This window comes from Carassius auratus, unplaced genomic scaffold (assembly GCF_003368295.1).
Source record: "Carassius auratus strain Wakin unplaced genomic scaffold, ASM336829v1 scaf_tig00214657, whole genome shotgun sequence".
NCBI classification, from domain to species: domain Eukaryota; kingdom Metazoa; phylum Chordata; class Actinopteri; order Cypriniformes; family Cyprinidae; genus Carassius; species Carassius auratus.
The window spans coordinates 1,050,071-1,061,586 of record NW_020527754.1 but is presented as its reverse complement, the minus strand read 5'-3'; the positions used below and the strand labels follow the sequence as shown (position 1 = coordinate 1,061,586).

Below are 11,516 nucleotides of genomic sequence, written 5' to 3'. Positions count from 1 at the left end.
ACAATTTATTACACTTAAAATATATTTAGCGGCTATTTAATATGTTTCTAAAACGATATAGCCGTGCATTTTAAGTATCATCAATACTTTTATAGTTTTTATAGTTCACTTTTATTTTTTAATTTTCAGTTTTCTTTAAATTTTACTAGTTTTTGATATTTTTTAGTGTTTTTTTTTGTCAATTTTATTAGTTTTTAAAATGTCTACTCAGTTTTTATTCATTTAAGAAAATGACTTTTTGTTGTTGTCTATTTATTGAGGTACTTAAATGAAAATAAGAAGTAAGGAAAAGTACTTCTTCATGATTTTAGTTTTAGTTAATCCTGTAGTCACACGTGCCTGAATATGATTTTTTTTAAATAATAAATCAGACATAAATGTAACCTTTATTTTTGAATAATAGGACCGAATGGGATATAACTGTATTATACATAAATAATATACGTGTAATATACCACTTTTACGTTGGAAGTACTCATATTTTAGTAACGATTGCCATAATAGGTCATATCATATTTTTTTTACTCATATAAATGAAGTACAGTGGCAGTACCGACATTACATCACGTGATAATTTCCAGATAAACATGGTTATGTTTTTTGTTGATATAAACTTAATGTGAAGTTCATTCATTCCAAAAAAATAAGAGATTAAACACATGTTAATTTTAACTGACTAAAATCGACATGATCTGTCATGTACTAGTCTTCCTGACTGACTGGTGCTCTGCAAATAAAATCAGCGCTCGATTAACTGGCCTTTCGCAACAGGAAGTGATAGAACACACGTGGGGAAAGAAACATCTCTTGTGTGAAATTACTGATCTATTTGCAGTCATAGACATTACCACTTTTGCGTTGTGTTAGTTAAAGTGTGAACTAGTTTCTAAATATCCTCCGGTCGATCTTTATCCAAGTCGATCGCAGTAAATGGCAGAGTGTGAAAATGACAGTGATGTAGAGAGCAGAATCAGTTACAGAGACTATGTTGTCCTGAAGAGAGGGGATGTCTTCAAATCAGTGCAGGTCGAAAATAAAAAGTGAGTCAAACAAATAAAACTGGAATTAAATCTGATCTTGTGAGTTTAGTCTAGAGGAGTTGGGGTTTTGTATACAATGGGATCTAAAAGCTCTGTTCTGGGATGCAAAAGCTGATTTAAATTTGTACATGAAAGGTTTTATGACTTCAAAAGAAATACTAATATGTAAAACGAACAAGACATGAAGGCTATTGCATTCTGCAATGTTTCTTTATCTGCAAAAAGAGATCATAATAAATATTAAGACTAAATGTCAAATTTGATGCTAAACTTTTCACTCAAATTGTTCTGAAAGAAATAACATATTGTTTTCAGTAGTCTTGCCCAGTGTATATTTTAAAGGCAAACACTGTAAAACAACCATTAATGTACTGAGTGAGGAGTAATAATCTTATCTGTTAAATGTGATAATTCATAGTACAAAGTCTAATATTCACATTTGACTCCTGTTAAGTGCTTGTGCTCGCCTCATTTGCTTTGGTTTGACTCGTTGTGTATTTTGTCTTTCAGGAAAGTGGTCTTTGAGAAGCAGTGGTTCTTCTTGGACAATGCGGTCGGGCAGCTGTTCGGGACCAGGTTTGAAATCGAAGCCGGAGGTTCACTCAAACTCAAGGCAGCTAAACACTCCGGAGACTCCTTGGGTAAGGATGCTGTGGATTTATGTTGTTATCTGTGTATAAGTTTATTTTCTTTCTGCTGAGACGATCTAATGTTTCTACTGTCACAGATTCTAAGGAAGCAGGCCAGGATAACAGACATATTGTGGATGATGGCAGTTCTCAGAAACTGACTAGAGATGATATTGAAACTCTGAAAGAGCAAGGGCTGAAGGGTCAGGTATGTACCTGAGGAAAGTTTTCCAAGGATGCATTTTAACGAAAACCATTCTGAGCTTGATTTTCTATTTTCATTTTTTTATTATTATTATTATTAATTTGAAAAAGTAACTGCCCCTTATCTTTTTTACTGGCTGTTATCTATATATATATGTATACACATTCATTATTTTTCAAATACCTCCCATCCCCTCACCCTTTTTGATATTGCACAAAGGATTTATGTATTACTTTAATAATATTTTTTTTTAGGTATTATTTTCTAATAGATGTTGTTATGAGTGCATGATATAAATATGTGAATACAACTTAATTTTTCTTGTGGAGTTGTAGAAATATTTTCTTTAGTCTTTACTTATTTATATATATCGACAGCAGGCTGGGAAAGTTGTGCTGTTATTCATGAAGGTGTTACAAATAGTGTCCTTGCATGTGTGTTAAAGGAGATTGTTCAGCAGCTCATAGACAACAGTACAACATTCAAGGGCAAAACTGAATTTGCTCAAGAGAAATACATCAAGAAGAAAAAGAAAAAGTGAGTTTAAACCATTGTTATTATTTATTTGAGCAATAACATGGAAAATATAAATCTTATGAAGTACATTGCTTTTATGTGTACAGGTACGAGAGTGACATATCAATCTTGAAACCCTCCACTCGACTCCTTGCCATGATGTACCACGGCAGAGAACCAGGGAAAATATGGCATGTGAACTTAAAGAAATACTTCAGTCATTTACATGAAATAATTTATGAGTTAAATGAAATAATATATATTTTAGTACAGGTACTTAAAAAATTATTTGGCATTCAAACCCCTTTGAAAAATGACCTGGAAGATTTAGGTTGATATTTTGCCAAGTTATAAACATATTTGCATTGTCACCTTTCTCCAGTGTTTTTTTTTTTAAGTATTATTTATTTACAGTGTATATATATATATATATATATATATATATATATATATATAAACAGTATATATAGTATGTATTAATAATTTGCATATATATATATATATATATATATATATATATATATATATTATATATATATATATATATATATATATTTTTTTTTCCTTTTTTTTTTTTAGTTTTTATTCTGTTTATTGAATTTTTTTAATTAATTTATTAGTTTTTTATATAAATACATATTTTTAGCTATCAGTTTATTTTTATTTCTATTTTAGTCATTTTATTACGTTATATTTAATTTCAGTTTTAGTTAGCATTTAACAACAATGTGATTCTCTGATGTTGGTTAATGGTCAAATCACATGCACAAAAAAAAACAATGTATATATATATATATATATATATATATATATATATATATATATATATATATATATATATATATATATATATATATATATATATATTGGGAAGACCTGTACATTGTAAAGCACTAATACTCTATTGTCAATATTTGTGTCTATTTTAGTCATCTACGGTACGACACATTGGCACAGATTTTGACTCTGGGTAACATCCACGCTGGCAGTAAAATCCTTGTTTTTGAGACCTGTGCTGGACTTGTGTTGGGCTCGGTGATGGAGCGAATGGGAGGTAATCACACTTTACTTCAAGGGATCGTTCACCCCATAATGAAAATTGTGTCATATTTAACCACCCCTCAAGTTGCTCCAAACCTGTATGAGTTTCTGTCTTCTGTTGAACATAAAAAACTGTTTTGAAGAATATGGGTGAACAAACAGTTGGTGACTTCCATAATATGACAAAAAATAGTAGGGACCATCAACTGTTTAGTTACCCTTATTTATAAAATCTTGTATTAGGCAGCCACCCTTACACTGCTGAAGATCCAGATGTTTCTGTTTCTCAGGTTTTGGCTCAGTGATTCAGATGTATCCCGGTGGAGGCCCAACGAGAGCCGGCATGGAGAGCTTTGGCTTTCCGTCGCACTTCCATGAGACGCTGCATGAGTTCCCGTTATGCAAAGTTAACGCTCTGCTGGCGGGAACCCTGGATCTGTCAGAGAAGGACGCCGATTCTGAGGTCAGTGGCAGCGGGAACGGTCAATCTGAGTCCACTCAGGAAACCTCAGCTGTGTCTGAGAAGAACTCAGAACCTCAGAGCATGGAGGTCAGCATCGACCCGCAAGAGGAAATGAGGAGAGTGGAGAGAGAAAGACTGCGAGAAAAGAAGGTACGATTTTTCTCATTATTAATAGAATAATAGAATAGAATCTTGGAAACTTTTCCCATGCCTTCATCATTTACCTGCTTTTGCTTTATTGTTGTCTAAGACCAAACCTTTTTAAAAATCCATTTTAAAATAATAAATATAATTGAAATAGTTCTAAATATTAGTTAGAACTTTTTTAATATAATTATATGGTAATTAAAAAAAGCTATATATATAAGCAAAGACTTAAACTTTCCATTGTAAAATATGAATTTAATTTAAATACATTTAATAATAATTATTACTTTCAAAAGTTTAAACAAAAAGCAAAAATAAACACAAACTATTTAAAAATGTATTACATTTGTTCCAAGACCAAAATGTCGCTTTTAAAATAACAGTATAATTTAAATCATTTTAAATATATGTCATAATTTAAACAAATCTAAATAAACACAATAAAATTAATGTCAAAATGCATTGTATTTGATCCAGACCTTTCCATTTTAAAATATTAATGTGATTTAAATTAATTAAAATATAAATATTTTAATAATTTTAACAAACAACTGAATAAACAAACGAAGAAAAAAAAGTAATTTCTTTATTCTGTACCCAAATTACAACTGTTTCTCTGTTGTGGTGTAATTTTTTTCAATGATTGATCAATTTGCCGTTTTGATAGTTTTCAAAATTCTACATCGTTACCAAGGAGACAAAAGATTAAAAGAAGAGCACCTAGAGGTGAAATGTGTGAGCGTTTGTGCGATGCATTCTCAATGGCAAACTAGTCATGGTGGGAAAAGTGTCTTTTAAGAGTTTTTCTAAAATGTCACACACATTTAACTGATCTTTCTAACCTTACAGGCTCAAGAGAAAAAGGTGAAGATGGAGGAGAAGAGGAAGAAGTTAGCTTCAGCTGCAGCTCTATTAGAGGGCAGAAATGCAGATGGGTATGTTTTGTGTTGTAAAAGAAATAATAAATGCGCTTTCTTTTATAAAGCAACAAGATTATTTTGAACTGTATTGTCCAACCATAAATGCATTTAAAACTTGTAAACATTTTCAATCTCTTACTAGTCCATAACATGATTTCAATATGATTTCAAAAGAGGGAAATGTGATGTATGGTGATATTGATGAGTCCAGTCCTGTCATTGATTTTTAAGCTGTTTTGTAAGCAGTCCTCCAGTGATTCACCTAGTTAATACGGGCAAGCTGACTGAAAGGTTTGTTTGTTTCAGGTTGGTGATAGCTAGTCGCTTCCACCCCTGTCCTGTGTTAATGTGTCTGCTGAAGTTCATCGCTCCATCACGACCGTTCGTAGTCTACTGCCAGTACAGAGAGGTAAAACGGATTGGTTTGGAAAGTGCTGTTATAGAGGCGGTTCTTCCAAACTTGTTATTTAGCAAAATGTCGAAATGTCTGGTATTTTGCATGTATTTTGCCACTTTTGTCAAGTTCCCAGAAGACCTAAAAAGTACAGTACTATAAAAGCAGAGTGTACCATTGCTTTAAAAAGATTTGTATATTCAGTTTGAGTCAAGTGTTTTAATAAGGTCTTTCTGCAATATTTACTGTCTGATCTCTTTTGGACAGCCACTGATAGAGTGTTACACAAAACTCAGGGAACAAGGAGGAGCAATCAGTCTCAGGTTAACAGATTCCTGGCTCAGGCATTACCAGGTAATTCTTTACTTCATCCTATACACACAGAGTTGTTTTTGCTCTAATCCCAGACTTTTTATTATTAATCTTTTTATTTACACTACACACTGTGCAAAATCTTGAGGTCAATACTTTTTTTTTTTTTAAGAAAGGAATGAATACTTTTATTCTTCAAGGATGCATCAAATTGATGATTAAATGCTGTTTTTGTTTTTTTATCTTTATATTAATCCTGAAAAAAATGCATGACCATTTCTGCTAAAATATTAGGCAGCACAACCTTTTTAAACATTGATATATCATTAATAATAAATGTCACTTGAGCAGCAAATCAGCATATTAGAATGATTTCTAAAGGCTTATGTGACACTGAAGACTGGAGTAATGATGCTGGAAATTCAGCTTTGTATCACCGGAATACATTTTTGACATTTTGACATTTATTAAAATAATTTTTAATACATTTAAAAAAAAATTGCTGTGTTTTGATCAAATAAATGCAGCCTTGGTAAGCATAAATAATAATAAAAAAAACATAAAAGGTAGTGTACATTATTTAATATTTGCTAATTTATGCAAAAATTTGCATTGGCATGGTTGTATATGTGTAAACCTTTTTTTGTTGCATTTCCAGCAAAAACAGATACATTTCGATGTAATTACTGTTATATTAGATGAGTCATGCTGTGAATTAAGATTTTGATCTTACCACCCACCCCTAAAAGGCTTTGACGTGGTATTCACTTCTGTGTCATTGTTTCAGGTGCTGCCCAATCGGACTCATCCAGTGCTGCTCATGAGTGGAGGTGGAGGGTATCTCCTGTCAGGAACCACGGTCGCTGCAGACGCTGCCAAAGCTAGGAATCAGCACAAATCAGAGGAGCCTGTTGCCAAGAGGCTGAAACTGGATGAGATTAGTTCTGCCTAGGCAATTAGTTTAGTTTAACTTAACTGAGAAAAAAAAAACAAATCAGCGTTGGACTCACACATTCAGCCAGTGCTTTATTCTCTTTATGAGTTGCACAGCTTTATTATTCAAAGTCTGTTATCTACTGTGTTTTTTTATTTTAATAGATTTGCATTTAAGAGCTAAATAAATGTTCTCATCCTTATTTATTTTTATTTTTTTTAGCAAGATGTGGAGGAAGGAAATATGCTGCTTTTTCGGCATCCTCTGCACTTGGCGAATAACCAAGTTTTGCTTACAAAATGCATCATTGCACAAGTAGACTGTGTATATATATATCTGTTTTTAATCATTTTCAGAAGGTTTCCCGCATTAAAACACAAATAATAAATGCATTAATCGGCTTTGGTCCCATAATTACACATTTTATTAAACACAAACAATCATGTAAGCAGAGGCTCTGTTGAAGGCCATAAAGAACAACAGAAATGTTTCAACATACTGTGTTTTTTTTTTCACAGTTGTAAAGTAGCATGCTCTAAAATGCAGACAAATTTCCAGTCAATAGTACATGATCATTTTGTTTTTTTTATGTTATTTTAGAATGTAATAAAGAGAAAAATGATGCTCATAACATCATCAAGCTTTTTTTTTCTTCCTTTTATAGACTGTCTTGCTTCTAAGACTCTCACGTTAAACATTGATATACACAATAACAAAAGTCTAATGCAGTTGTAATAGGGTACAACATATAGTAATGCATTCATCTAAAGCAGCCCAAGTAAGCACACATGGCAAATCAAATCAGGCAGCGTAAGAAGATGATGTTTCAGCGGATCCTAGGAATGATTAAGTTGCCTCCTTCTGTTGATCCACAGAGGCCAGTTTCTCAAGTTCTTTTAACTGAAAGAAAAGAACAAGAATTAAGTGATTCTTAAAAACAATTGCCTTAATCAGTCCCCAGAGTTGTTTTGTGCTGTTTTTGCCATTGTTGCAGTCTGGCATAAATTGGGTTGTTTCTTTATGATTGATAGAAATTTGGTTGCTCTAGTCAATTAAATATCCTGTTTCCACATTCCCAGTTGGAAAGTCATAGAGAAGTACCTTTAGTTATTCAGTATCCCTGTCATGAAGAGGAATGATGCTCTTAGCCTATCCCTCTACACCCTTAAGTAAATGCAATATTACTTTGTAGTTTGCATGTATATCAGATAACTCTGATATCCTTGTAATAGCACAACATTTGGCTTAAGTAGTCATCTGAGAGTTGATAGGAGGTTGTTAACGCTTTTTGGTGCAGCTAGAGTTTAATGGTCTGAAGAACTGAAAGGAGAATTACAGTCTACCCACGTCCTCTCAGTCAACTTATCCATGTTGTAGTCTAGCAAGCAGAGATACAGAAAAGTTCCTTGAAGCGGAAAAAATATGGCCTTGTTTTTCAAGAACTCCATGAAGCAAATCTTGACTGTGTTAATGTTGTTCGTTGCTTCCAATACATCCCTGTCTAGTAATAATCGACTTTGGTTAGTGAATGCTTTCTTTATTCAAATTAGTAATTTAACATGTAGACTTTAGGGCTCAGTGGGGCCATTTGTTAAATTGGGATTGTGAAACCTAGTGCAGTGGACAGCGTATTTCCAACCTCCTACAACACATCCACCTGGGATTTTTAAACAATCCTCAGGTGTATTTCCATTCCCAAAAATTCCCTAACAGTGCTCATTATGAATATCTCTTATCTGACACCCCCGTTCAGGACCTGGTGTCTCTACAAACAAGTTTATGAGTTGAATTAGAATAAGGAGACCCCAAAAATATGTGTGTTGTCAGACAAAATGTTCAAAAACTGTGTGTAAGGTCACTAGGACACATCGGACCATACCTCATCTGGTGTAAGAAGCTTCTGTTGGGGGACACCCTCTTCCTCCGCGGGTGACTCCTCCTGAGTAAGTATGCCTCTTTTGTACCGGAGAGTCTCGGCGAGGTCCTCTAGTTTATGGTAGGGGTGCTGGTCAGTGCTCTCACCCACATTATGGCCTCTTTTGTACCAGGCTGGATGATCGTATCCTCTGTAAATCCATGGGGAACGCTTCTCATAGACGTCACCTTTGTTAAGGAGACGTTCCTGTAACTCATTCTTCTTTTTTGTTAGGTACCTCAATGCAGCATCTCTGTCCTGCTTCTCCTCTGCTGAACTCTGGTGTCCTTTCTTCAGCTCATCTTCTTCCTCTTGGGTGGTTAATGGATGCCTCTTTTCATTAAGCTCGTGGGCAATTTCCTGTTTTTCCTCTTTAGGTGAATTGTGCTTGTAGGCGGCATCTGTTGAGTCATGGAGACTCTGAGTCTTCTCTGAGATGGGTTCATTTTCGTCCTCAGACTCTATGGAGTCGCCACGCTTGTGATGAAGCTTCTTGTGATGATATCTGTGTGTGGGCTTCCAGATCCTTTTGTCTATTTCCTCACTCTCCTCTGAGTCCTCATTCCTTTTTTCCAGGGGTCTTTCCTCATAATCCTCTTCAGATGAGTCCCGTTTGTGGTGTTTCTTATGGTGGTATCTATGGGTGGGTTTCCAGTATCGCTTTGCGATATCCTCATCTACCTCTTCTGATTCTTCAGATCTCTTTTCCTGGGAGTTTAAGTCCTCATTAAGTTGCTCATTCTGCAGGTGTTTATTTGGCTTGATGTGCCCCTCATCTCATTGACTCCTTTTTTGGCTGTAGCTTGGGAATTCTTCTTGACTTCTATCATAGTCTGGTTCTTCAAAATCCTCATTCTCATTGCGTTTGTGGTGCTTTTTCTTGTGGTGGTATCTATGTGATGGCTTCCAGGTCCGCTTCTCTCTTTCCTCACTCTCCTCATCCTCTTCTTCTCCATCCCCATGGTTTCTTTTGTGGGTGTAAATTGGGAAATCTTCTTGGCTTCTATCATAGTCCGGCTCTTCACGTTTTTCTCTGCTGGTCAGAAGATGACTCCTTTTATATTCATATACAGGAAATTCCTCTTGGCTGCGCTCCTCATCAGGATTATCCCGTTTGTAGAGGACGGAAAAATATATTTTTTGGGGAAAATCTTCTTGGCTTCTCTCATCATCAGGATCTTCTCTTTTATGCTTGTTGCCTCTTTTATAGAAACTTGGGAACTCTTCCTGACTTCGTTCATCATCCAGTTCATCACGTTTTTCTTTGATTCTTCTTTTCATAAAACTTGGAAACTCTTCCTGGCTTCGTTCATCATTCAACTCATCACGTTTTTCTTCCATTCTTCTTTTCATAAAACTTGGAAACTCTTCCTGGCTACGTTCATTCTCCATTTCCTCACGGCTGTCTTTGATTCTTCTTTTAACAAAACTTGGGAACTCTTCCTGGCTGCGTTCGTCATCCAGCTCCTCCCGTTTGTCAGCTTGGAGAAGATCCTCTATGAGTTTCTCCTCCTTGACTGCAGACTCTCCTCTTAGTTTTTTAAGCTCCTCTTGAGCTGGTTTTAGAGTGTCTTCCTCCTTTTTCACAACTAAGGAATGACCTTATCCAAGATTCATGGAGAGATAAAAAATGGACACAAAACACTCATGCAAATGATTCGTAGTCATAACTCATTTTCACTCCATTGCTTATACATGGCATGAATACATCCAATTATTATTCCACAGTCTTAGAGTGAAACCACTGACCCATAACAGTCTCATCCACCTCGCACAATGTACTGAGGTTAGAAACTGCATGTGACGATAATATTGTCTGACTGTTCTCACGTTATATGTCCAAAGGATAAATTTAATAAATTTAGACGTAAGATCAAATAGAGTTATGCTAAAAATAACCTTGATACAAATTCTCCATTTGAGTTCATTTACTTATAAATCAAATGTTCTCCTCAATAACACAATAAAGTAACACAGTGGGAAAGTGCAAAGTAACATACCTGATGTAAGGATGTTTTTGCATTCTGGATCCAGCGGAGTATCATCACTCTTATACAGCGCCTTTGAAAGGATGTGAACTAAACACTGGGTAAGCTGAAAATAAAATATATACTTTAACCAAAAGGAGTACAACAATAAATGGATTGGTTATTTTTCTCTTATAGACATAGAAGCTACAGCATACCAGGTCCTCTCTTTGGCTCTGCTGCTCAACTGGTTTGGACCCTCCATCTGGGATAGTAAAAGCCTTGAATTATATTTGTGCAAATCGCAATGCAAAAGCTTATTCATCTCGATATCACCAATTATCCATACGTTTTACTCGTGCAAAGGCCGCTTAAAGAAAATTTCCATCGTGATGTAGCCCTACTATTTGTTCCGCAGCAAACTGTCTTGTCGCTGACCGTGGTGCTGAAATCATTTATTCAATTAATATTTGTGTACACTTACCTGCAGCGAAGAAAGCAACGAAGCAGACTAAAGCTGCAAACTTCATGATGCACACAGATGTTTTCGGCTCTTGATGTTATCCGAAACTGATTTTGCCTGTACAGTCTCAAACAGCAGAGAGGACCTCCGATTCGCGTGCTGCAGAAAGGAGCGCGCGCTGCGTCTGTTTTGAGCTCGCGGTGGGACACGCAGGGTCTGAGCTCGTGAGTTGCTTACGTCACGACTAAAGTGAATCCTTAATGAGACCCCAGCACCCAGGGCCGCGGGAAGTAATTTTGAACAGGGGGTGCTGTGAATTTTTTTTTTTTTTTTTTTTTTTTGACAAAAAACCTATGAGCCTATAGGCCTATTTAAAATACATTTTAAAAATAAATACATTGAGATTTACTACTTTTATTGTCATATACACTTCAGTGCACAGCCAGCCAGGGTCTGAAACGTACAGACATCAGTTCTCAGATATGCGCAATGCGCTGTTAATCTGAAGCAGAAGCAGAATCAGAAATAATAGTTTAATAATCCAAAGAAAACTAAATAATTACTTTCATT

At 35.1% G+C, this 11,516-nt stretch overlaps 1 protein-coding gene and 1 pseudogene across 1 annotated transcript; one reads left to right on the top strand and one right to left on the bottom strand.

Moving 5' to 3' along the window:
* Positions 1 to 751: 751 nt before the first annotated feature.
* Positions 752 to 7,234, top strand: LOC113092581 (tRNA (adenine(58)-N(1))-methyltransferase non-catalytic subunit TRM6-like). Its single transcript, XM_026258212.1, has 11 exons — positions 752 to 1,040; positions 1,551 to 1,681; positions 1,768 to 1,877; positions 2,320 to 2,411; positions 2,498 to 2,581; positions 3,320 to 3,444; positions 3,722 to 4,044; positions 4,891 to 4,976; positions 5,268 to 5,370; positions 5,623 to 5,709; positions 6,455 to 7,234. The coding sequence occupies exons 1-11, from the start codon at positions 931 to 933 to the stop codon at positions 6,617 to 6,619; spliced, it is 1,416 nt and encodes a 471-aa protein (XP_026113997.1). The 5' UTR covers positions 752 to 930; the 3' UTR covers positions 6,620 to 7,234.
* Positions 7,235 to 7,296: 62 nt separating this feature from the next.
* On the bottom strand, positions 7,297 to 11,165 carry LOC113092583 (trichohyalin-like; annotated as a pseudogene).
* Between the last annotated feature and the right edge of the window lie 351 nt (positions 11,166 to 11,516).